The 25,335-nt window shown below is 41.5% G+C and overlaps 1 protein-coding gene across 2 annotated transcripts in view; it reads left to right on the top strand.

The window, feature by feature from the left end:
* The first annotated feature begins 357 nt into the window (after nt 1–357).
* TAFA1 (TAFA chemokine like family member 1) overlaps nt 358–25,335 on the top strand; it is a 568,835-nt gene continuing 543,857 nt past the window's right edge. Inside the window, exons 1-2 of one of the 2 annotated variants that reach the window (XM_051852227.2) lie at nt 358–845; nt 2,735–2,855. In XM_051852227.2, coding sequence (XP_051708187.1) covers nt 2,738–2,855 — 118 coding nt within the window. In that variant the 5' untranslated portion in view covers nt 358–845; nt 2,735–2,737. The remainder of the gene's footprint in view (nt 846–2,734; nt 2,856–25,335) is intronic. The other variant, XM_002713298.5, reaches the window with a different exon arrangement.

The following is a 25,335-nucleotide window of genomic DNA, read 5'->3' as shown; positions in this document are numbered from 1 at the left end:
ACAACCAACAGACTGCAATTGGCATAAACCTAACAATAATTTTGTTTAACTTCCTGACTCAAAGAACACTGAGAGAGAAGAAATGGCTTCTATTTCACTTTCCTATTTACTGTTAGAAGTCTAACGCCATTCACACTATCAATATTTTGCAGGATGTTTTTTGTTTTAATCCATTTTGTTTCCGCTTTCCTCTCTATATGCTTTTGGCAAATGAACAGCATCAGTAAAACTTCGAACAGAATCCCTCAGGCCATATAGGGTTAAAGCACTGCTTGACTTATTGGAGAGTTGTGGGCAGGTATTGCAATTCGCTGTGCTGTAATCGAGGGTAATGTCACTTTAAGACATGTGATACTTTAGAGAGGAGGGATGTATTGAAACAGACTACTGCTACTTACAGCACCGTTCAGCAGCCTTGCTTTTTCGCGGCACTGCCTTACTCTGCCCCGCAAGCTCTGGAGTGGGGACGGTCTGTCCGTAACTCAGCTGATTCCCAGCAAGAAACTGCACATTCTCTCACCACCACTTCAAAGGTCTCGGCACGCAGAGGTGACGCCAGGAGATGATTTAAAGGTGAAAATGACAAGGTTTCCACCGCTGAAACCCTGGCTCCTTTTCTGACAATACAGTCTGAATGAACCTGATGTCTTCTTTACTGTGGAAATAGGACCGCAAGAAGAAAACAGATATTTAAATCCTGATAAAGAAGATTGTTGGGAATCTGCTTTTTTTCTTTCTTTCTTTCTTTTGTAAATCTCAAATGGTGACACAGATGGATTTTAAAAAGTGTTAGAGCTTTCCAATGAACACTAATAGAGTACTCTTCTCTTGGCTGGATTTTTCAGGTAAGAAGTCTCTTTACGGATTGGAGGTGCAGAAAGCAGATTCAGTGAAACCCAGAGAACTATGCAAGGCTGGCTACATTATTTGGGGAGAACACTTATTAACATTGAGACAACCTCCCGGTCAGAGAAGGAGCTGTGACAGCCAAATGCAGGAGCCTCGGAAGCAAAGGCTAAGAATGAAAGAAAGTGCAATTAAAAAAAAAAGGGGGAGGGGGAATGGGAGAGGGGCATACTGCTAACACCACATCACAGTAATCTTCTTGGGTGCTAAGATCTTTGTGGGTGAGGAAAGGAACACGAGGAAGCAGTCACTGAAGAACTGTTCAGTTTTGATCGGGATAGGATTTTTTTCAAGTTTCGATTAATAATTCCCGGGGCATTTTAACTGTGACTCACAAATAGTAAATGCATGTCCCAGTCAATCTACACTTTTTTCTAATCTGTAGGGTTGTTCTGAAAAGGTTGCAGAATGCATTCACAGGAGGAGTGTTGCTTTTTCTCTCTGTTGTAGCAAATGTGTGTGTTATCCTGATAGCTCTGGAAACAATGAAGCCAAGTGTGTTGTATACAAAAGTAAACAGTAGCCAGGGAAACTAATTAGAAAGCAAGGGGTCCCTCACAGACTGGGGCTTGAATGGCACCATGCTGTGGAAAATAATGTTTTTCTACTTTGCACTTAATTGTAGTTGTCACCATTTGTCTATTATAGTCCTAAACCCTTCTCAAAGATGATGAGGCTCTCCTAAAACCCACAAATTACCCTGTATTATGTGCAGATGTACATATATAATGTATATTTTTGCTTTCTGAACATCACAGCTTTCGCAAGAATACCAGTTTCCATGGATCAAGAAGCCACGCTGGGAGGCGACTCGTAGCTTTCGGATGTGTAATTGAAAATCTTGAAGGGGGATGATTTGACAGTGGAAAGGGACAGAAAAGCCCAGTCTTGATTCTAAAGCTCTCTGTCTACCCAAGAGAAAAGCATGTAGTTGCCTGGATTCTTGTGTAGAAAATGCTTCCTTACCACTGGCTGGGTAAGGATGATGCCTCAAGTTTGATTAATTTGGCAATAGGAAATGCAGCAGAAGGTGTTGTTTAAGGAATTGGACAATATGGAGCGCAGTTGAGCCTCTGTGGCTGCTAAGATGCTCATAGGTGCAGCTAAGAACTGGTAAAGTTTCACTGCCTGAGAAAAGGTATATGTTCATCCATAAATACACACACCACCTGTATATGCATATTCATCAACACCGTGCAAAAAATGCTGCCACAGAGTCTGAGGAGGCAAAGCAGTATTGTAAATTGTGGCTCACTCTAGGACAGAAGCATAGATCTTGCCTCTGGAACTCATTCTGGCTCAAGACAATGCCTTCTGAATTTTAAGTCCAGCCAAAAGGATCGGCTCTATCAGGAGATGATAGCATGCCTCTGAGAACTGATTACTTAGTTTAGAAGACAGCCTTGCAATTAAAAATTCATGACTGTAGAATTAAAAAAAAAAAGTCTTTCCTTCCAGGCTTATGTCAGACTCGCAATGAAGTTAGAATGAATAGGAGTTTGCAGCTTTCCACTGTCTGGGTTAACGATAAGGAACCTTGTATAAAATAGAAATTTTAGCCAGCATACAGGGATCCAAAACTATCAAGGGTCCCAAAGTTTATTTTTGTCTTTTGGCGATCCTTGGAGTTTTGTGATCCAGATTTTGAAAAATCAATGTACCGCCTCCTGGAATGGGCTTTCTCTCCACCCCGATTCGTGGCATGACCTCGGCTGAGCATTCATTCTAGCCCGAGAAGTCATCAAGAACATGACGTCTGAGCCCTTCCTTCCTTCCTGAGCTGGGGCTTGAGGCAGGGGTAACCTGTTCTGTCTAATGTTTTCTTTAGAGGATGGCCATGGTGTCGGCGATGTCGTGGGTCCTGTACTTGTGGATAAGTGCTTGTGCACTGCTGCTCTGCCAGGGGTCTCTCCAGCACACGTTCCAGCAGCACCACCTGCACAGACCAGGTAAGTGGGGAGCTGGCTCCGCTGCAGCTTCCGCCAGTCTCACCGCTGTCTCCTTAACAGATGGTTGAATGCAAGTGACAGGAAGTGGCTGGGCGCCGCCGCCGGCAGCTTGCCTTTGGATTCCCAGATATATTGTTGGCTGGGTGCTCTGGGGGGAAGGGGTGTGCCTCAAAATACCTTGGAGGGATTTCTATTACAGTCCTCCCCACCCACTTCTCCATCCCTGAAAAGCCCAAGGCATCGGTTCCGGGATGCTTTAGCCAATAGCAGAATATTCTGCAAAAAAGTGGGGTAACTTTCAGAACTTGAGGAATTTGTAGGGAGGCAAAGCCACCATCATTGCCTGTCTGTGCTTGGGGTGCATTTTGGACCATAATCTCAGTATGTGCCTAAGGACTGCGGGAAAGTGTTAGGCTCTGACAAACTTGGCAAGTAAGTTGTCAGTGCAAAACAAATGAAAAGGGCACTTACTATGCCCTGCTGGTTTAACGGGCCGCCTCTCCTTTCTCTTCTTCCTGCATTCTCTCCAGCGGCTTTTCTTTCCTCTCCCCCCAGCAGCTGCGAGGACAAGACGGCTCCTGCTTGATTCTTTTCTGATGTTCCCTATATTGAATTCTCCGTTTCGGATGCATTTTGCTTTCTGCGTCTTTCCGTTCCAAGTCCTGTCCTGCTGTGGCCTCTGTCTTCCATCGGGATCTTTCTCTGCTTCTGTTACCTGTCCAGCTTTCTCCTTCGTGTCGCTCCCAGAAAAGGGGGAGGTTTCCTGCCAGTTTCTGTTTAGCTTCAGCCTTTGCACCTCCCGGCTACTCCACCCATCACTATCACCCCTACCCCCGCCCGCCATTCCGATCCCCAAGCTTGGCGTCCGGGACCAGCGGCGCGCCTGGAACCCCCTACCCCTCACCCCCACCGCCCCCAGTTCCGAGCGACTCCCGGTGTCCAGTCCCGGCCAGGCCTCCCCCTGGGGAGCCGGGTTTCCTCCCGCTGTGCGGCTCCCGGCTCCTTGGCACAGCCCTCCCGCAACACCCCCGCCGCCGCTGGCACAGCCTCTGAGGCTCTGCTTCCAGACAAGAGGCAGGCTCGGCTGAGGAGCAGCCCGGATCCCTGTCCACGGCGTGTCCGCTCCGCGCTGCCGGCAGGCGCGCCAGGCTGCTCCGCGCCGGAGCCGTGGCGGGGGCGGCCGTGCGTGGGGGTTCGACCAGGGACTGCCTCCGTCCGGGCCCCGGCAGCCACGGTGTCCACGCCCCGGGCCGGGGAGGGAAGACGAGGCTGCGCGGGTACCCCAGCAGGTGGGCATGGAAACCGCTCCGCCTCCGCGCGCCGCCCGCCTCTGCTTCAGCCTCCGGCGCCAGACCCCGGAGCTTCCAGGTGGAGGGAAACGAACGTGGACTTGGCGGTCTCCGCGTTCCCTCCAATCACCGAGTCGCCAATGTATTCTGGTAAAAGTTTCACTGGTTCCATGGCCATACGGATAACGGGCGAAACCTGTATTCGTTGTAGTTCCCAATAGGCTGGGTCGTGAAAAGCTTTAGTCGCGGCAGGAGCCATAGGCCAGTTTCTTTCGGGGTTAATCCCGTTATTTGGGTTAGCCCTGGGCCAGTGGGTGTGTCACTTCCCCGCTTTGGCCCGGGAAACAAGTTCCGAGAGGCTGAGTGACTTGGCTGAGAACACACAGCCCTGGCATCAGCAAGGTTTATTTTTGCCCTCAGAGCGGTGACCACGGGGTGGGGGTAGGGGGACGGGGAGAGGCCCGGTTTGTGCATGAGGTGACCATTTCCTGATTTATGGAAACCTTTCTTATCTCAGTACGTGGGCCTGAGCCTTGGAACTGCAAACTCTCTCTCCAGAAATGGCCTTGGCGAGTGACAAGTGGTGAGGGGCGCATGGCAGAGTTCAGGCTGGGCCACCACCAGGTCTCTGTGTCACCTAACGTTGGTGACATGACCTTGCGAAGGGTAATTTTGCTGCTCTGAGCCCAGTTCCCCATCCTGAATTTGGGGGAGAGGGTGAAGGTGTGAATAAAAGAACTTGTGAGAAGTGGCTGTGATTGTCAAGTTCTTGCTAAATGTCAGGAACAGGAACGGCTGTAGTTCTCCAGTAAAGCAGGCTGCAGACCTCTAAGTCAGGGGTGCTGAATGAATGAAGTTTTGCTATGTACACAGCTAATAAGCCACATAGCCAAGACGATTTTTTTTTTGCCTTTGCCCTTTACTTTTGTAAACCATGTAGTATATGGCTACAATATATCACCAAATGGGTGTGTCTTATTTTGCATGCAATGCATATAATTGTGAAATAGATACAGTGCAGTGTGCAATAAGCTTTCTCATAGGTTGTTTCTATTCATGAGTTAATACATGGATTTTTTTTTTTGGTTGGGAATAATGACTATTTTACTTTTAATAAGTAAACTCACGTCTTCGTAGGGCTTACTAAAAAATCTCTTGATTCTTAACTGAGAAGCACCTCATCCTGTGCTGACCAAAATTGAACTTAATTATCTATTTCCACCAGTGTCTTCCTTAGTATCTGCTTGTTATCAGCCATGCATGGCTGACCCACTGTAGACCTGACACTACTTTAAACCCATAGTGCTTATGCATTTGAGACCCATCTCAACTTTGTTGCTGAAACGAAGGAAGCCATAAACAGTCCCTTCTAGATGCAGAAAGATTAAAATGATATTAAACTGAAAGTCCAATGATTCTATGTAATAAGTTTATTCAACTTTCTTGGGTTTCCAACAATAGCTGCAGAGATTAAAGTGATACATCTTGATCAGAGCAATATTCTAGATTATTTCAGTCGGACTCTTTAATGCAATCTTCTGTTTTGATTTCCAGAATAAAAATATGCTTTCTTTGATGAGAGTTGTGACGTTTTTCCTTGGTGGGTCTTAAATCTTCAGGGACACTAATGAAATGTGTATGAAAACGAGAGAAATCAGGGCCAGTTATCTGTGGCAGTCCACCCCTAAGTGAGCAAATAAATAAATAAATAAATAGCTGGATAAATGAGCAAAAAGGAAAAACATAATCTCATTTTCTCTGATCAGTTAAAACAAGTGACATGATGAGAACAAATGAGAGGCCAGCAGACACTGAGCTTCACCACATTTGCCTAAGCTTGAAAAATCGCCTCTTTCATAAAGCCAGAGCAGGCAACCCTGCGTGCATAGCAAGTATCCGGGAAATGTGGGAAATGACGAATCTGTCACTCAGAACTCTGGATGGAGGGAGAGTGAGACTTTGCAGCTGCCTCCTCACCTGCTTAGGAAAGGCCACTCCCCTCCCCCACAACCCTCCCCCCCCCCCCGCCCCCGGCCCTCTGGGTGTCCCTGGCCAGCCTCTTAGAGCCAGCTTCCCTGTCCCCTCTGCAGTAAGATTGATGGTGTTCCAATGGCAAGCAGCAATTTCAGTCTCTCAAGAAATAATCCACCACACTGACAGATGAGTGGAATTGGACGCGCTGTTCCCCTTGTTCAGATTGTGGATGGCACCTGGATGGCACCAGTCTGCCAGGGTCCTTTAGGGGCAATGCTTAGAGATTTGGGCCAATTCCTGCTGTCATAACATGAGATGGAGACAACGTTTTTGTGAGGCGTGGATTTGTGATCTGTCTCCTCAGTGCGGTGGGTTTGTACATAAACAGAATGAGAATGTTAACTAGAAAACTGACTGATTTTAATGCATTTGCCTGCAGTCCCCAAGTACTCCCTATTTTTCATATTTATAGTATTAGAAATGCACTGTTTATTTTCAGTTACTCACCAGTTAAGGAAGATTAAAACAGTCAATCAATGGAAAGTGAATTTTAAAATTACATAACAGAGTAAAATGGGCGGTAGATGAACAGATTCATAATTTCAATAATTTAATATTTGGCTAGATCAGGTTTTTATTTTGGAAATGATATAGGAAATTACCATAACAATGTGAAGGATATGTGGGCTTTTGTCTTCATAGTAAAGCAATAGGAATGATGCTTAAAGACAGACTAAATAATGATACCTTAAAAGTCATCTTTCCTTGTTTAAGGTGATTAAAATAGACAGCCTCAACTCTTTATAATCACTGGTTTTTATGTTACACGTGAAAAAAAGGATGAATGGTTTGCCAAATGTAACTTTCTAATTTAGATTAGTTTTTTGCCTCTCTTATGATTTATGAATTATGGCAGCACTTTTAATGGTTACTTAATTTTGGATGTGTGGGTGTTTCTGTGTGGGGGGACATCTTTGAAACTTAAAAAAATATGGATCATTTGAGAATTCTTTAGCAAGAAAAGATCTTTGTGGTTCTTCAGTAATTTAAAATCATACAGATAATTAAGTGAGGCAAGAAGTTGTAAGTGTCTAATGAATCATTTTTTCTTGAGTCACTACAATTTTAGTGACGGGGTGTATATATATATATAAATATATGCGATTTATGCTTGACAAGATTTAAAGGTATATTAAACAACCTTTTTATATTAGAGGTATTCATTTATGACTTGATTATTACACACTGAACTTCACCATCTGTTTTAAAGCAAGATACTTTTGTAAAATAATTACAAAACATTCTTGAATGCCTTACTCTTATTGGTTGCTTTATAACATTAATGTAAAGAAATGGTGGGAACCGCAGTGGTTGGATATGGACTTTTTAAGAGTGTGTATCAGTGCTAGGTTGCTAAGTGTAGTGCATTGGCCTGAGAATTCCAGCAGACAGGTTGTTATTTGGTGTAAGCTGTTGCTAGTGATAATCCATTGAGCACCTGAGTCAAAGCGTAGCTGGGAACATTTGATAAGACCCCAAAATATCAAAACCAAGTAAAAAGACAAGTAAATAGTTCCTGCTGATGCTTGAACAAATCAGACACTTATTACAATGGTCTATAATCTCTTATTTGAGCTCAAGTCTGTGGCATCAATTCACAGTCAAAAGCAGTAAATGCTATGCTTTCCTGCAAGCAAAAATGTAAGTGGCACAAATGAACCTTAGCTTGCAATTGTCAGTTTCTTAAAGTTCATCTAAGATGATATTTGAACTCTCTTTTAAACCATTCCATTTTAAACCCTGTATAAAAAATCTCAAAGTTTAAGTACACCAAAATTAGTATACCATTTTTGAAAACAATTTGGCTGTGTCTCCTAAAATGTAAAATGTGCAAATCCGGACATAGAATTCCATTTTTAGATGTCTATACTAAGAAGATGATTTGACACAAATGAAAAGACGTATGTATGTTAAGGTATAGTCACTGCAGCAATGTTTTTAAGGGCAAAAAAGAAGAAAGGAGTTCATCTCCATCAGAAGGGGCTTGGTAAAATCACTCATGGTATATAGGCAGGCAGTGGGATCCAGTGCAGCCATGACAAGGGATGAGATGTATTTATATGTACTCATGTGGAAAAGTGCCCGTGATGTATTGCTGAGTGAAGAGCTCAGGGAACAAAATACTCTGCTTCAAAATTATCTTGGAGAAAAAAATCATATTTGAACTTAAAAATTTGTCAGAAATGATATACACATCCTTTCAATGGCTATAGTTAAATCTGGTGAGAGGGCTGAAATGACTTAGACTTTGTACATCTTATAATTCTGCATTTGGGGGTTTGTTTATGGTATGAGCATCTATTACACTTTTAATATGTTTGAAATATTAGCTCTAGAGCATTTGAATAGTAAAACTAAAGAAATCAATGTTTCCAGTTGAAGTAGGAAAGTATTGTGAGGTCCTTTTCCTTCCCGGGGACTTATCCACTCAAACATGTAGGCCAGCATTTCTCAAATGATACTTCTTTAGCCGCTATTCCACTGAGGTTCTCCTTGGGCAAAAAGTGTTGATTAACAACACCTAGGGAAGCACTCACCTGATGCTGTTGTCTCCTTGAAGGTTTAGAGTGCATGTGTAAGTGTCTGAAAGTTCTGGAAAGATCTGCAGGTCAGAAACCTGATTTCGTTTAACTACAGTTTTCTAATTTTTTTTTTTTTTAATCTGGGCAACGCCTACAGTGCCTATTCATATCGTGTGTTTGGGGAAGTGTGGGCCAAGATAATTCCGGAATCCTGTGCTATTATTCATCTTTTTACCTCTCACTCCTGCTAAAGTTGTCGACATGTAGTAGGTGCTCAGGAAATACTGGTTAAATCACGAACGGGAGGAGGAATGAAGGTTCTGGTAAAATCTTGAATTCTCCCTTAGCTGTTGCTCCCTGTGTCTGAATGCTTGTATGGGTGTGCATGGCTGTATATTTGTGTGTGTGATAATTTGTAGGTATCTTAAATGATGAGTAATATAAACAAGAAGTTGTCACTGTGACAGAAATATATATAGATGTGTGCAAGTTTTGTGGATATTTGACTCTGCTCAATATCTGAGGGTATCTGCTCAATATCTTAGATATGTAGTCAAAATTAGGCCTGTCAGGTTTTCAATCACAGTATCAAGTTTTCTTTTGGCTTTTTTCACACGTAGGTCTAGAAAATAGTAAGAGTTGTGCTGAGGGCCTGAAGAGCAAGTCTCACTGAGTAAATTGGAAAAGGCCTCTTTTGTTTGCAAATCTTTTACTATCATGAGAAAATTCTACTTCATCTTTGTAGCAGAAAGGAAATATCACCAAACAAGCAATTTCTCCTTTCCTTGAGGGTAGAGAGAAGACAGCTTGTTTAATTAAGGATCTGTATGAACTAATCAAAGCCCTCAAAGGTCATGTCCCTAAAGCGCTTAGGGAACTCTCTTTTTCCAACTTTACATACAAAAGGTCCAGAGAAAGACAACAGAAAGGAGGTCCCAGAGATTTTGTCACAGGAAATGGGAGTGATGCTGAGTGCTGCCTCCTGGTGTAGTGATGCCTTCCTGCGTGCTGAGGGGAAGGAGTCGGCCAGTCTCACCCGAGTCTGGCAGGGAATCAGACCGCCCACAGCCTCAGGTGTGGCCACCGCCCCGCCGATGCAGCTCTCCGCGTTTACCTTTACTGTATCTTCGCTACACCCTTTCCTCCCGGTACACTTGCTTCCTTACGTTCCTCCTTAAGCGTAAACCTGAGCTAACTGAATCTTTATATTCATATACATATAAAGGATTTTTCTGACTTCTTGCTTGTGTGGGTGAAAAATGGGCCTATTGAGGAATAAGTTTAGAAACACCTGCAGCGTATCAGCTCCTAGATTGAGACCGGCTACCACGCCGCTGCGGGGGAAGACTTCCGGCCTCTTGAAATGAACAGTATATCCTGGATTAGAGTCAGCAGGCCAGCGAGTCGTACTTCCCACTGAATAAACATTGGGTAAGTAGTCAAGAAATATTTGATCAACTAGGCATTAGCCATGCAAGAACTATAAATCCTTTAAAACCCAAACTCTGGTGGGAAGGGAGCCCAGGAAGCCTTTGTCATACTGAATGGGAGTGAGGAATCAGGCTGGGGCTTTGGGGACCTCTGGGAAGGTTTCAGATGGCAAGGCTCCAGCTGAGTGGGTCAGAAGGAAGGAATGATTTTGGTACCGCAGCTTCTAGCTCCAAGGAGGTGACCCATGCATTCCATTAACAGGGAAGTGTATTCTGCCAAATCAAAGGAATGCTTAAACTGCCCAAGGAACTGATTTATTCATTTATCCATCTGATGCAGCAAGATTCACAACAAAATCGTCCTTGTATATTTAAGAAAACCTTCTGCTAAGACTACCTGGGGCCTTGCTGGATGATTTCACAGATGGACTAGGCAGATACCTTCCTGGTTACCAAAATGAGTGAGTTAGCAAAAGATTGAGCCAGACATTGGGAAAACTCCACAGCACATGCATGTGCGAGGACACCCACAATGCATTCAGTGCTTTGCCTGAGATGGGCCCAATGTGAGAGCAAGCCAAAGACCTAGAATTTTCTGTGTAATTTCCTCACTTTTTAAATGTCAGGTGAGACAAGGAAAGCTTGACTAAGGGATCTATCCCACCTGCAGGCTGTTCCCGTGTAACCTCAGAAAAGATCACCTCCAGCACCAACGTTTTATGGTTCCTAATGAATTTATAAAATATCTTTCTGTAAGCAGCACGGAGAGAGGTAAGGGCAGTGGAGCCCAAAGGGGACGTCTTTGCACATCTATCTTGGTCTGCTTAAAATTATGGCCATGATTCAGTTCCATCCTGACTTGTACCCAAAAGGCTAAGACTCCATCTCTGTGTCTCTTGTATGCGGCTCAGTGGTATTGTTAGGAACTGCTAAACAGGTAGCTTTTCTGTAATGAAACCACTGGTCAAATCAGAGAACTCCTCTGAACCTCCACTAAAAACCAAGTCATTTTCTTTTAAGTTACAGTTTGGGAGTAATAGCAATCAGTAAATGTAATAAAAGGCAAAATAGTGATGCCTATATAAAACTCTTAATTTAATACTTTATTGAAGTTCTTAAAATCTGTCTGCAGCCCACCAGTCACTTACAAATTTATCTTGAAACCCAAGATTGTTTATTCTGTTGTTCTTTTAAGTGAATGAGTCAAGATTTCATGTGGCTTCATTTTGTATAAGAATAAAGGCTATTTATTAGCCAACCGAATGAATGATCATTCTACTGGAAATGACATGTAACCAAGGTTTACTGAGCTCCCTCCATTTAGTATTCTGGTAAGAAAACTGGCTGCCAGCTCTTGGAAACCTTGTAAGGTTTCCTGCATGCAAATACTGGAAATTCACATAGTTTGGAGAAAGATAATTTGTTATCAGGGGATCCTGAGTGTTCTCTTGAGTTACTGCTGTGGTCCTTGCTTTTAAACTATAAACTAGTGTTGGTTTGGTTGCATCATAATAAATTGTTTACTGTGGGTTAATTGGTTAACTCTATAGTTTGTAAAGATGCGTATTTTGGATTTCATATTTGTTTAAGACTAGAATTTAAGGCATTCTTCAATTGTGGTTTGGAAATGATTGCTCTTTATTATGATGGCTAAACCGTGTTGTGTAATCACCCTAAAATTGGCTTGCTTACTGATACTTGTGGAATTGTTTATACACTGTGACCCTCTGCAACATGTTCTCATGGTACATATGTCTTTTTTATTTTTATATCCATAGGGTGTCATTTTATAGTATAGTATATTAATAGGTTCATCTGATTCTATAAAAGTAGTGATTCATAAATGCTTCTTTCCAAGAATTTATTACCTAAGTATTTTGCTACTGGGACATAGAAACAGATAAGAATGAAATGTTTCACCACCTGCGCGTGCTATGGTGGGGAAAGTTGGAATACCTCTGTTGTATGAAGAAATTGTAACCACAGGCCAACCCCTTTATAGAATACTGAATTTAAAAATATGTAACATATAGGAGAAAAAGTTTGTTCTGTGAAATAAAATAGTAAGATGCAAAGACAGAACTACACGCTGTTTGGGAGCTTCTCAGATGAGGTCTTATTACATTGAATCGGTTTTGTGGCTTCTTACATCTCTTTATCTGTGAAAATGCAAGATGCCACATCCCCGACAGGTACTCAAGAATCGAGGTCATTGGGTGAATATTTGTAGGGCAAATTTTTGACAGGAGTTCCCAAGATTGCTTAAGAAGGAAGAGCAAATTTATGACATTCCTGTTGCCAATCTCTAGCCTTCTATTTGTCACAGACCTAAGTAATCAGTCACAATGATTGTTCTCACTCAGCCTAGATGTGATTTCAGAATCTTTCTCAATCTTTCTCCCAGGCACTGTCTATCTGATGAGTGACACTGGCCTACCCCTGATGTGAGCTAACTGGTCAGCCATCTCTAGATTGTTCTTAGCCACTCCCACTCCACTCCTGCTGAATATGTACCACAAAATTCTTCTCATTAAAGAACAAAAAGAAAATGAGACAAATTTTAATTTAATCTAGTCCGAATGTTAAGAGCTGCACGAGAACTAAGCTGGTTTTTGAGACAATGCAGCTTTAGACAATATTGTTGATCTCTGAGAATTGCAAAATTCTACTTTCAAAAATTTTTTTTAAAGATTTATTGATTTATTTGAAAGCCAGAGTTACAGAGGGGCAGAGGCAGAGAGAAAGAAGTCTTCCGTCCTCTGGTTCACTCCCCAAATGGCCCCAATGGCTGGAGCTGTGCTGATCTGAGGCCAGGAACCAGGAACTTCTTCAAGATCTCCCACTCAGGTGCAGGGGTCCAAGGACTTGAGCCATCTTCCATTGCTTTGCCAGGCCATAGCAGAGAGCTAGATTGGAAGTGGAGCAGTCAGGATTTGAACAGGTGCCCATATGAGATGCCGGCACTGTAGGCGGTGGCTTTTGCCACTATGCCACACATTGGCCCCTCAAAAATTTTTAATTTCTCTGCATTTTTTGCTAACTCTATGTCTAAGATGCAAAGGTACAGGGCCGGTACTGTGGCATCATGGGTAAAGCCACCGTCTGCAGTGCCGGCATCTCATATGGGCGCCAGTTCAAGTCCTGGCTGTTCCACTTCCAATCCAGCTCTCTGGTATGGCCTGGGAAAGTAGTGGAAGATGGCCCAAGTCCTGGGGCCCCTGCACCCAGTTGGGAGACCCCAAGGAAGCTCCTGGCTTCAGATCAGCCCAGCTCTGGCCATTGATGCAGCCATTTGGGGAGTGAACCAGTAGATGGAAGACTTCGCTCTCTGTGTCTCTGTCTCTCTGTAACTGACTTTGAAATAAATAAATGAATCTTAAAAAAAAAAAAAGAATGTAAAGTTACTTGTGATATGGGCTCTACCTGCACATGGTACTGCTGTAGTATCCTAAAGCAAAAAGAAGTTCATTCTGAGCAGAGATTTGGGAAAATCTGGGAAGGGGTGATTTTGTGTTGAGTTTTCAAGGTTGGGTAGAAAGTCAGCTAGTGCCAAAAAGATCATGAGTGGTTTATTTGGCCCCAAGGTATCAGAACAAAGAATGAGAGGCAGGTGAGGATAACAGAGGAGCAAGTGGACCTGAGGCTGCAGGCCCCACACTGCTTACAGAAATATTTGAACGATTCCAACCAAAAGGAAGGCATGACTTTTTTCTTCGTTGCTGTTTTGTAATCAGAAGGCTGCCTTATTGGTATACACCTGGTGATCACAGATGGAAAGCTAGGTAAGTTGGAGGCAGAGGCCAGTAGCACAATCAGCAGTAGCTGGTTATGAAGGAAGCAGCAGCTGAACTTGGGCCAGCCTCTCTGCGCCCCAGGAGGCCTTTCTCCTTTTCAATAATTTTTATGTAATAAAAGACAAAATATGTCACCAAGGTTGATTTTAGATAACTGGTTATTATATTTAAGCAATCTGAATCTTTAATTGACAATCAAAAGATCTTAACTTTTATTTTTAATGTAGTGATGTCACTCGCTTCCCAAGGAAATTGATTCCAGGACATTCCCTTACCCCACACCCAGAATACTCAAATCCAACAATGCTCAAGTCCCTTATACAAAATAGCTTAGTATTTGCACATAACCTTTGCACATCCTCCCGTATACTTGAAATCCATCTCTATACTAATAGTACCTAATACAATGTAAATGAGTAGAAGTAGTTGTTATACTGTTTTTTAGGGAATAAGGACAAGAAAAAAATTCTGTTCAAGTTTGGTACAGACACATTGGTTTTGCAAATATTGACTCCATGGAATACAGAGGGCCAACAGTACAACACTTTTAATATCTGATATTTAGCAAATGTGCTTGATCACCTACTAGGTGCAGAGAACCACACTTTCCAGTAATAACAAAAGTGGTTCTTCCGTATGAATACTGCTTTATCAGTGCTTTCCCTATTAGATACAAGCTATGTGAGGGTAGCAGTGCCTTAATCAGTGTCTGGAATGTGACAGGGTCAAATAAATACTTGCTGAATAGATGAATGAATGATCCTAAACATTTTGCTGCTGGATTTAGTCTTCAGAATAAGTTGGGGTGCAGGATATCTGCTCATTTTACTAATAAAAGATGCTAAAGAATACTTCAATGGATTTGTTCAAGGCCATTTAATCTGGGGATTTTTGCCAGCCTCCTTCTGTGTATGTGGGTCCTAATTTGTATTATTTCTTCTTATATAATGTCTGGTTGGCAATATGGTTGCTAATACGGTTGGCACTCTTGTTGCCATTGTACAAATCACCGGGGAATGTGGAAAACAGTTACAAAGGTTAGAGGAAATCTTACATTGTGCATCAAATCTTAGTCTTTTTTTTTTTTTTTTTTATCACAACAAGCATTACTTTCAGGGATAACAGCACCCTAGTACAGGCCAATTGAAATCACATATCAGATGTCTATGATGAAGAACATTGTTCTGCAGAGGCCAGGCTTTTGTTTTCCCTTGGGCATTCTCTTGGTCTGTTTCATGCAGAAGTTTTGAGTACTGCAGACAGATAATGGTTTAGTCTTAAGTTTTGCTAAACAAATGGGTCTAGCTCAGAGCATTCTTTGCTTGTAGATTTAACAGCACCTCTTCCTATGAGTGCTTTTCACAGGACTATTGTTTCTCAATTTGGAGACCATTTTGTGCTCCAGGCAGGGAAGCAGTAGCATAGGATATGTCTACATTTATTAGACTTAGTCTTAGTGTAGATTTTCTGTTAAGTTTAAAATGAAGTTATAAATCTTGCACACTGGAAAAGAATTCTTGCCAAATGCAATTGAACTTTTTGATAAGGTTTTCTGGCATTTATCATGTTGAGACTTTATAAATTATCAAGAATATTGTAAAGTGGGCTGACCTTTCTGGTAAGTGCTTTGATCATTTATATCAATGTCTTTCTGCTAAAAAGTAGAACTTGATGTCTTTTGAATAAAACTTGCTGGACCCATAGTCCTATAATGTGTTGGGTAGCAATTGTGTATGAATCCAACCTGAACTTTCCCTTTCCAATTCCTATCATCAATCAAAATAAAAACTTTTTCTCTTCCGAAAATATCCTGATGATCATACAAATTCCTGACACATAGCTCGTTCTTCCTATGAACATGACCTTGCAGACATCGTTAATCAATTGTGGAATATTTTTGTGTGTGAACCCAGATTCAACCTGTTAATCCTTCCAAGCACAGTGCTTTTGTAACTGAGTTATTAAGTTTGAGAGACCGGGTTTACAAAGTGTCAACAAGCATAACTCCCAGAGCAATCATTTTCCAGTACATACTTTGCACCTTTGTAAGAGCCTTTCGTGGACTTGCTATTGAGTTTTGAGATCAAACGTGAGGTTGGATTTTTTAAATAAGTTTTTATTTATTTATTTGAGAGGCAGAGAAACAGAGGAATAGGTAGAGGGAAAGTGTCCCTATCGTCTGGTTCACTCCTCGAATGCCTGAAATGGCCCAGGCTGAAGCCAGGAGCTGGGAGGGCAATCCAGGTTTCCTATGTTTGTGGAATGGACCAACTACCTGAAGCTTCACACTGCTGTCTGCCAAGGCCCGTCTCAGCAGGAAGCTGGAGCCATGAACTGAACCCTGGCACTCCTTATAGAACATATGTTACCTAAACCACCAGGCCAAACACTTGCACTCAGGCTGTTCTTTTGTGTATTTCAATTGTCCAATCACGGTGGGTGATGTTATTCATTTAAAAGTAATAGTTCAAGCTATTGAGTAAATGAGTGCATATAAAATACTTAGAATGATTTTTGGACCCTGTAAATGTAGCATCTACCTACTTCTTTGGGAATCAAGTAGAGTTGATTGACATAGGGCTGGCACTAGCATAGCAGGTAAAGCCACTGCCTGCAGTGCCGGCATCCCATATGGGCTCCAGTTCAAGTCCCGGCTGCTCCACTTCCAGCCCAGCTCTCTGCTAAGGCCTGGGAAAGCAGTAGAAGATGGCCCAAGTGCTTGGGCCCCTTCACCCACGTCAGAGACCTGGAAGAAGCTCCTGGCTCCTGGCTTTGGATCAGCACAGCACCAGCTGTTGTGGTCATCTTGGGGAGTGAACCAGCGATGGAAGACCTCTCTCTCTCTACCTCTGCCTCTCTGTAACTCTGCCTTTCAAATAAATAAATAAATCTTGGGGCCAGCGCTAAATAAATAAATCTTGGGGCCTGAAGCGCTGGCATCCCATATGGGCGCTGTTTCGAGACCCAGCTGCTCCACTTCTGATCCAGCTCTCTGCTGTGGCCTGGGAAAGCAGTGGAGGATGGCCCAGGTCTTTGGGCCCCTGAACCCACGTGGGAGACCCAGAGGAAGCTCCTGGCTTCGGATTGGTGCAGCTCCGGCCATTGCAGCCAATTGGGGAGTGAACCAGCAGATGGAAGACCTCTTTCTCTCTCTCTCTCTCTGTCTCTCTCTCTCTGCCTCTCTTCTCTCTGTGTAACTCTGACGTTCAAATAAATAAATAAATAAATAAATCTTTTTAAAAAATAAATATTTTAAAAAAGGAGTTGATTGACTTGCAGATCTTGTACAAGATCTCACCCTCTTTAACCACTGGTGATTCTTGATCTGGGGAGGCTGTAGGAATAAGGGCAGCTTGGTATCTCATACAATCCAGGAATTCACATCTTCTTCCCTTGTTATACTTGCTTGCTCTAATTATGGGCATGTCAGTCTATCTTCCTCTTCCTCACCCATAAAATAGGGCCTCCTGTTTATGGAATCTCTCTCGAGAAGGCATGAGTAATAAATACAGGTGATGTGTGCTCCACACCTGCTATTTAAGTAGGTGTTCAGCACATGGTATCTAGTTATTGTGTTATGTAAATATATGAATGTCAGAGTAAAGATAAGATAGATGGATTGCTTAATATGAACACGTACACCCATAATATTTTATTACTTAAAAAGATGCATACAGAAATTTTATAATTTGGATTTATTTACTCAGGCTCACATCTGAGTCTTCTGATAATAAAATCCATGTGCTCAGCACAGGCAAAAGATTTTATGGATACTCTCTACTCTAGAATATCTAATAGCCGTGAGTCCTAAATCAATATGAACTTTTCAATACTTGCAGTATCCTCCCTTCCAACAGCAAGTTACATATGTGATTACTGGTGAAGGTGTTCTAGTCAAGGAGTTTGGTGTTGTCGATGGGTTGCCAAACAGAATGTTTAATAGATGTTTAATTTATTTAAACATCTGACCAATAATTCCTTAAAGGGAAACAGTCCGCATATCAGCATTGGTGTTTTATTACTCTTATACTGGAATATAATCCCAATAAAACTCTCTTAAAAGAGCTGCTGGTCAACTAAAACCTTATATGATTTAGCCATGCTTCTTCAGATGTTTTATTCTTCTAAATTGATGGTGTTGTCTGTCCTTAATAGCAACCCATCACCTTTTAATCACAGGACCTAAAGGAAAACCCCAGGTATATACTGACCAGTGGCACCTACATGTTCATTCCATAGCACCATTTATGTGTTTAGCTATGCTCCTTTGTGTATGTGAATACAAAACAGTATCTTAGGAAATGCAGAAGCAACATGGCATCTAATGTTGTGAACCTTAGCAATTGAACAATTTAGGAAAGGAGAAAGAAGTTCCATTGGTCAGCTTCTTATGTTCAAGATTCTAGGGAATTTGGGCTAACATGAAAGAATAGCCTATGTAGATTAAAGATATTATAGATGCTGATAAATTTGCAGTTAGTGTTTCAGAGTCTCCTAAAAATCGTACCCAACAGACACTAGCTCTCTGCTGAAGAAGTCAAAAGCTTTGTAGGAGCCTTGCTGAGTTCTTGATAAAACCTTATTATCTTTTTTTTACTGTCAGCATTAACATATTTCACAAATGCTGTTAAGTATTTCTGGCAAGCAGAGCATTGGAGTAATTTTACAGTAGTGTAAAGGATTTATTAATTATAATCTTTTCATGAGTCTATTTATATTCAATGGTGACATTAATAGGTTGCCAAAACAAACTAGAGTTAATTGTATTTAATTAAATTGTTGAAAACAAGTACTGGTACTTTATTATTACTATAAGCAGAAAGCCCTATTGATGTACTTGTCTGTGTGAATAAGATTTGGTATAAGTTCTTTGTATTGGATATGGTATTATTCATCAACAGAAAGCAATATAAAAATGCTAATTCAGGAAAGTTGTCATCACAATAGGATATTTGGAGATGAAAACTTCACATAGTATTTGTAATCTTATATCTAATGTTAGATAAATAAAACTGAGTTCCTGACAGAGCTGATATTCCTGTCTTTCTCCTGTGGCATCCAGGAAGCTTCAAGACCATTTGTTCTACCCCCCTCCCTTCCTTGGAGAGGTTGTTAGTACACAGAAGGGTCTAAGCTCTGAGTCAGGACATCCATGAGAAAGCAATGCTTCAAGTAAGTCCTGAAAAAGTAGGAAAGGACTGTCCCAAGATCAAGGGGTGGAATTTGGGCAACAGAGAATCCTAGGTCAAAATAATAGCATTCATTACCTTTGGCCAGGAGGCAGAATGGAAGTCATCTTAGAAAAATAAGATGCTTGTGGGAGAGGTGCTGCTTGTCATGGATTAATGCCTGTAAATGCAAGAGTTCCTTTCCTTGTCTTCAGTGAGTCTCTTTCCCAGAGCAAACATTGAACACTTTTATTTGCTCGTCGTTTCTCCTTCCTCACCTCCACCTTCTCATTTATGTGAATCTAATCTGTGAATTGATTTCCAGTTTTTAGAAGAATTTTCATCTGGGAATAAAGGTTCAGAGCTTTCAATACTATCTGGGATGCTGCTGTTTGCTTTAGAGAAAACTTTTATGTGGCTTATTCTGCAAATAGGTGATATTTTTCTATTATCCTGGGTACCTTTTATTCTTATTTTCATTTCCAGAAATATATCTGTTTCTACTTGTCAGGTTGAAAAATCAGTTATGGATCAAATGAACCCATTTGCCATGGATTACTGCATGTAAATGCTTTGATGACAGCAGGAAACAAAGGCTTCTGAGGATGGATGCTGACTTTGGAAGAAAAAAAAATTAATGAAGCTAGGAAAAGAGTGAAAGCAGAGAACATTGCAATTTTAGGTGCTAAATGACTTATTTTCAAGCCCTAGGAGTATGGCAATATTACTCCTTTCCTCCTCCTTTTAATTAAGTGCTCTCATAATGCATAGTGACCTCGACTGAAGAAAACTTGTTTTAGGGAGCGTTCATCTTCCTGAGAGCTGTTATTTAACCAACAGGATTTTTCCTTTTTAGCTAAAAAAAAATCTCTGTTGATGGGCAGAGCAGGAAAAGCTGTAATTCATCACTGTGAGGCTAAAGGAGAGAAGAAACAATGGCAGGACTGGCTTGGTCTGCAAACATGTCTGTGTGTCACAAATGTCATTACCAAGTGTGACTTTCCTGTGGTTGATTGAGAGAGACAAGTTTGCATATCAGATTTAGTTGTGTGAAATGTGGCTTTAATATCCAACTTCCCATCTCTGAGGAGTGGAATGAGGTTGAGGCAATTGTTTTGTTGAGATTTTAAAGAACTCTGGAGACCACCTCCATGCTCTCCCATCCCCCATGCCTTCTTAAAAAGCAAATTTAAGCAGTCAAGAATTTGAAAATACCTTAGCAACCATCTAGACAAAGCTTTCAGTGGATACTTTGTTTGCATCAGAACATCGCCTGCCTAGTGGTTGCTTGTTTATTGGTTGGATTCACAGCCATATTGTTTTGGGGCATGCTGAAATTTGAGATGACTTCTTTTCAATCCTAGGACTGTTCTCCCCCTCTTTCTTCAGCACCATGGAAAGCAATACCATCCTTCCCATTCCTCACATCAAAAACCTTGGAAATACGCTCAACATTCTTCCTTCTTTTGTATTTCACATTAAATCCCTCAGCAAAGCTGTTTGTCCCTGACTTCTCAATATATCTAGGCTCAAACCATTTTACACCACTTCCACTGCTGTTAGCTGGGCCAAGCCACCAGCTCATGTAGGTGGATTTTTGTAGAAGCTTTTGGCAGTTACCTGCTTTCTCCATTATCCCCTTCAATCTGCTCTCCATTCAGCAGGCAGAATGAGAGGTTAGAAAGGTAGCAATATCTTGTCAACCATCTGTCCAAAATCATCAGTGGTCAGATGTCTCTTGGAGTAAGAGTCAAAGTCTGCAGTAGATCCTACACAGTTTGTTCCCAGACGTCTCTGTGCTGATTTCTGCTATTACTCTCTTTACGACTCTCCTCTGTCTGCAGTCACTGGCTTGCTGGCTCTTAATTTAAAGCAGCCACAATTCTGTATTGTTTCTTCTCTATCTGGAACATTCTTTCCTAGATAACTTCATGATATGCATTGTCACCCTCTCAAGTTTCTACTCACATATCACCTCCTCAATGAGGTCTCTCTAGTCCATTTTATTAATTTCTAATTTCATCTTCCTTCTAGAACCCCTGCTGTACTTGTTACACTAGCATTTTCTGCTTTTCAACTTACTATATTCACTTATTTATTAAATTTGTTGTTCATCTCTTTCCATTAGAATTTAAGTTCCAAAAAGGCAGAGATTTTCATAACTTTGATCCCTCATATTTTAAAGGGCAAAAAAGGCTCTCTTTTTAAATTAATTATTTTATTTTTTTAAAGATTTTTATTTATTTGAAAGTCAGAGTTACACAGAGAGAAGAGAAGCAGAGAGAGTGAGAGAGTGAGAGAGAGAGAGAGAGAGAGGTCTTCCACCGCTGGTTCACCCCCAAATGGCCGCAATGGCTGGAGCTGCACTGATCTGAAGCCAGGAGCCAGGAGCTTCTTCCAGGTCTCCCACATGGGTGCAGGGGTGCAAGGACTTGGGCCATCTTCTGTTGCTTTCCCAGGCCATAGTAGAGAGCTGGATTGGAAGTGGAGCAGCTGAGTGTTGAACCAGCGCCCATATAGGATGCTGGTGCTTCATGCCGGGGTGTTAACCCACTGCGCCACAGCACCAGCCCCCAAATAAGGCTCTTAATAAATATTTGTTGACTAGAGAAATGAATCAATTTTAGGATCTCATGAGCTCAGACCAGACCTAGCAAATGCAACATAAGTAGTCCCATAATTGCCTGTACCCCCAGCCTACAACAGTTTGCTGAGAATGGAATCCCTTCACAGTTCTCCTGGCCCTAGCTCCATGAGCATGAATGGCTCTGTTTGTCATGGCAGTGAGCCTGGGGGTTGTCCCAAGGCCAAATCCTTGCAAAAATATGGTGACATGGTGACTGATCCAACAAGTCAGTGCATAATGGAGAATATGCCTGACTGGCAGATTTTGTAGCAAATGGTGGTACCCAATAGTATCCTCATCTGTGGATCCATTTTCTCTCATTTCTCTAATAGAAGTCAAGATGGTAAATTAGTGTAATTTTTAAACACATGGGAGTTTTAATGAGAAACATTTCATATTTAAATGTCCTTTTCTCCTGGTGTTGTATTTAAAACTTTTATATCATTTATATCCATATTTCACTCTAAGCACTGTATACACATAGAGAGATCTCTCTCTCTCTCTCTCTCTTTTAAAGGTTTATTTATTTGGAAGGCAGAGTTACAGAGAGACAGAGGTAGAGGAAGGTAGATAGAGGTCTTCCACCCACTGGTTCACTCCTCAGATAGCTGCAATGGCTGGAGCGATCTGAAGCCAGGAGCCAGAAATTTCTTCCAGGTCTCCTACATGGGTGCAAGGGCTCAAGGACGTGGGACATCTTCTACTGCTTTCCCAGACCATATCAGAGAGCTGGATCAGAAGTGGAGCAGCCAGAACTCAAACCAGCGCTCATATGGAATGCTGGCACAACAGGCTGCGGCTTTACCTCCTATGTTTCAATGCCAGCTCTGATCTCTCTCTCTATAAATATTATCTTCACAATAAGCTAAGGAGGTAGGAATTTTTATAATCCCAATTTTTCAAATTAGAAAATAGAATCTCAAGGTGATTCCCCTAGCATCACACATCTCGTAAAAGAGAGGTAGGATTCAAACCCAGATAGTTGGTATCCATTGAACATGTTCTCAGTGACTGTGTTGTGTATTCACTTGTGTGTACCTTGAATCAGGAAAAGGGTACTCAGGTATCTTGACTGTCATTTTTCAGGAAGGTAAACAATACTCCAGACTTGTGAAGATTGTTTCTCTGGGGGTGTCATCTAAGATGTGGGATGTGTGTCACCTTGTTGGGTAGACTGCTTCAACACTGGCTTGCTGACGTGGTAGTTTTTTTCCCTTGATGCTTGATAGAATCCTGAGGAAATAAGGGCTGAGAAGGATTGATTCCAACTTTCTGGTAGATTACAGAGCTGGCCCATTGTGTCTTTGATGCAGAGCCAATGAGATGTGAAGGCAGTGAGGATGTTACTCCTGGCTTTTCCCTTTTCCCCGCTAATTGATTGTCATAGGAAATGTTTCCTCTGTGAACTAGGACAGGACTATTGCTTGTGGGATCCTGATTTTTATTTAAACAGCCTGAGGTCACAATAGCTATGTTGGCAACTGTATCACCCTGCCAACTCAGATTGAGTTTATCATTGATGAAAACCCCCAGGTCTGTTTCACACATGTCGTGGCCAAGTCAGAACACTTCTAGTCTCTGTTCTCACAGCTGGCTGTTTGGACCCAAGTGGAGACTTGAAATTTTTCCCTGTTATTTTCTGTCTTGTAAGATTTCAACCTTCATTTCATCCTAATGGGAACTTTAAAATTTTTCAATTCTTTCTCCTAATGCATGAACAAGAGTTCCCAGATGAATGTTTTTGGATGGATAATGATATCTACAAATTACAGATTAACAAATTGGTTCCTAATTGACTTGAGCACTGCTGTGTTCTAAGAATGTAAGAAGGCTTGGAAGCTGCTTCTTTTCTACATGACTTGTGAGATGGAAATTTTGAGGAAAAATGTTCACTGGGAACATATACCATCTATGATCATTTATTGTAGTACAGTCTGGTGCAATAGAAATAATTGTGTAATATAAAACATATGTAAAATTTAAGATTTCCTAGCAACCACATTTTGAAAAGTTACGAAAACATATAGAGTAATTGAAATATTTTAATTCAATGTCTTCAAAATGTGAATTTTCTAGTTTCCTGTGATTGCTATATCATTATCAGCAACCCAGTAGCTTCAAACAGTAGAAATTTACTTCCTCAAAGTTGGGAGGAATGAAAGTCCACAATCAAGATAACAGGGCTCAAGCACCCTCTGGAGGGTCCTTCTTCTAATTTCTTGAGGCTGTTTGTGTTCCTTGACTTGCAGCTGCAAATCACTGTGTTCCCCCTCTGTTTTTCAGATCTCCCTCGTCCTCACTCTTAAAATGACACTTTGTCTTTGGATTTTCAGTTCACCTGTATTAGAATATGTGCCTCCTTTCAAGATTCTTCATCACATTCTTCTATATCCATGTACTGTTCACTCATTTACCATCTTTTTTTTTTTTTTTTTTTTTTTTTTTTTTTTTTTTTTTTTTTACAGATAGAGTTAGACAGTGAGAGAGAGAGAGAGAGAGAGAGAGAGGGAGGTCTTCCTTCTGTTGGTTCACTCCCCAAATAGCCACTACGGCCGGCGCTGCACCAATCCAAAGTCAGGAGCTTCTTCCTGGTCTCCCATGCGGGTACAGGGGCCCAAGCACTTGGGCCATCCTCCACTGCCCTCCTGGGCCACAGCAGAGAGCTAGACTGGAAGAGGAGCAGCTGAGACTAGAACCCGGCACCCATATGGGATGCTGGCACCGCAGGCAGAGGATTAACCAAGTGAGCCATGGCAGCAGCCCCCACTCATTTACCATCTAAGGGAAATACGCAAGGGTTCTGAGGACTAAACATGAGCATTTGGGGGAGGTGCTATCATACAGTTCATTACATTCATCATGCTCACATGCAGTCAGTATAAAGCTTAATCATGAATTTTTCTTTGTTTTTCTGGACTAAGTCTTTGAAATCTAGTGTGTGTTTTATAGCGACAGCACATTTCAATTCAGGCACTCAGTTTTTATTGGAAATACATGATCTGCATTGAAATTTTATAAAATTTATAGTTGAAAAAACAGTTCACATACTTGAGTTGTTCCAACCATATTTAAAAGTTTTCCAGCAAGTGAAATCAAAGAGCAGTTTGAAACGGAAATAAGTTAAAGTGAAATTTACTATTCATTTTCCTGGTCAATGGAGCAACATTTTAAATACTTAGTGGCTAGTGACTACTCTGTTGTGCAATGTTACCCTAGAGCTTATTTCAGTCATAATATCTAGTATAGTATATTATATAATGATGATTTAACTTTCAAAAGTATTGAGATTGGTAATTTACTCTTAAAGCATTTCTGACAACTTATACTGTGCCGCGACCTGAAAATACAGTAATAAACAAGATAGACATGAGTCCTCTTAAGGAGTTTTCTGTCTGAATGCACTTGGGGTTTCTTACTTGTCTGTGTTCTGGTAGTCAGAAGTTGATATGGAATGATAAAGGTTGATTGGAATGACAGATACAGAAAGCCACTGGCTAATGCATCTAATCATTTTGGCTAAGAGACCTTTCTTCCGATTAGAATTGCAGGAACACCTAATCTTCTATCTTCTATCAAGTCTACAGGGATTGTCTTTTAAATTTCCTCTAATTAACGTC

This window comes from Oryctolagus cuniculus, chromosome 10 (genome assembly GCF_964237555.1).
Source record: "Oryctolagus cuniculus chromosome 10, mOryCun1.1, whole genome shotgun sequence".
In the NCBI taxonomy this organism is placed as follows: Eukaryota; Metazoa; Chordata; class Mammalia; order Lagomorpha; family Leporidae; genus Oryctolagus; species Oryctolagus cuniculus.
Note: the sequence above shows the minus strand (reverse complement) of the source record. Positions and strands in the feature narration are given on the sequence as shown.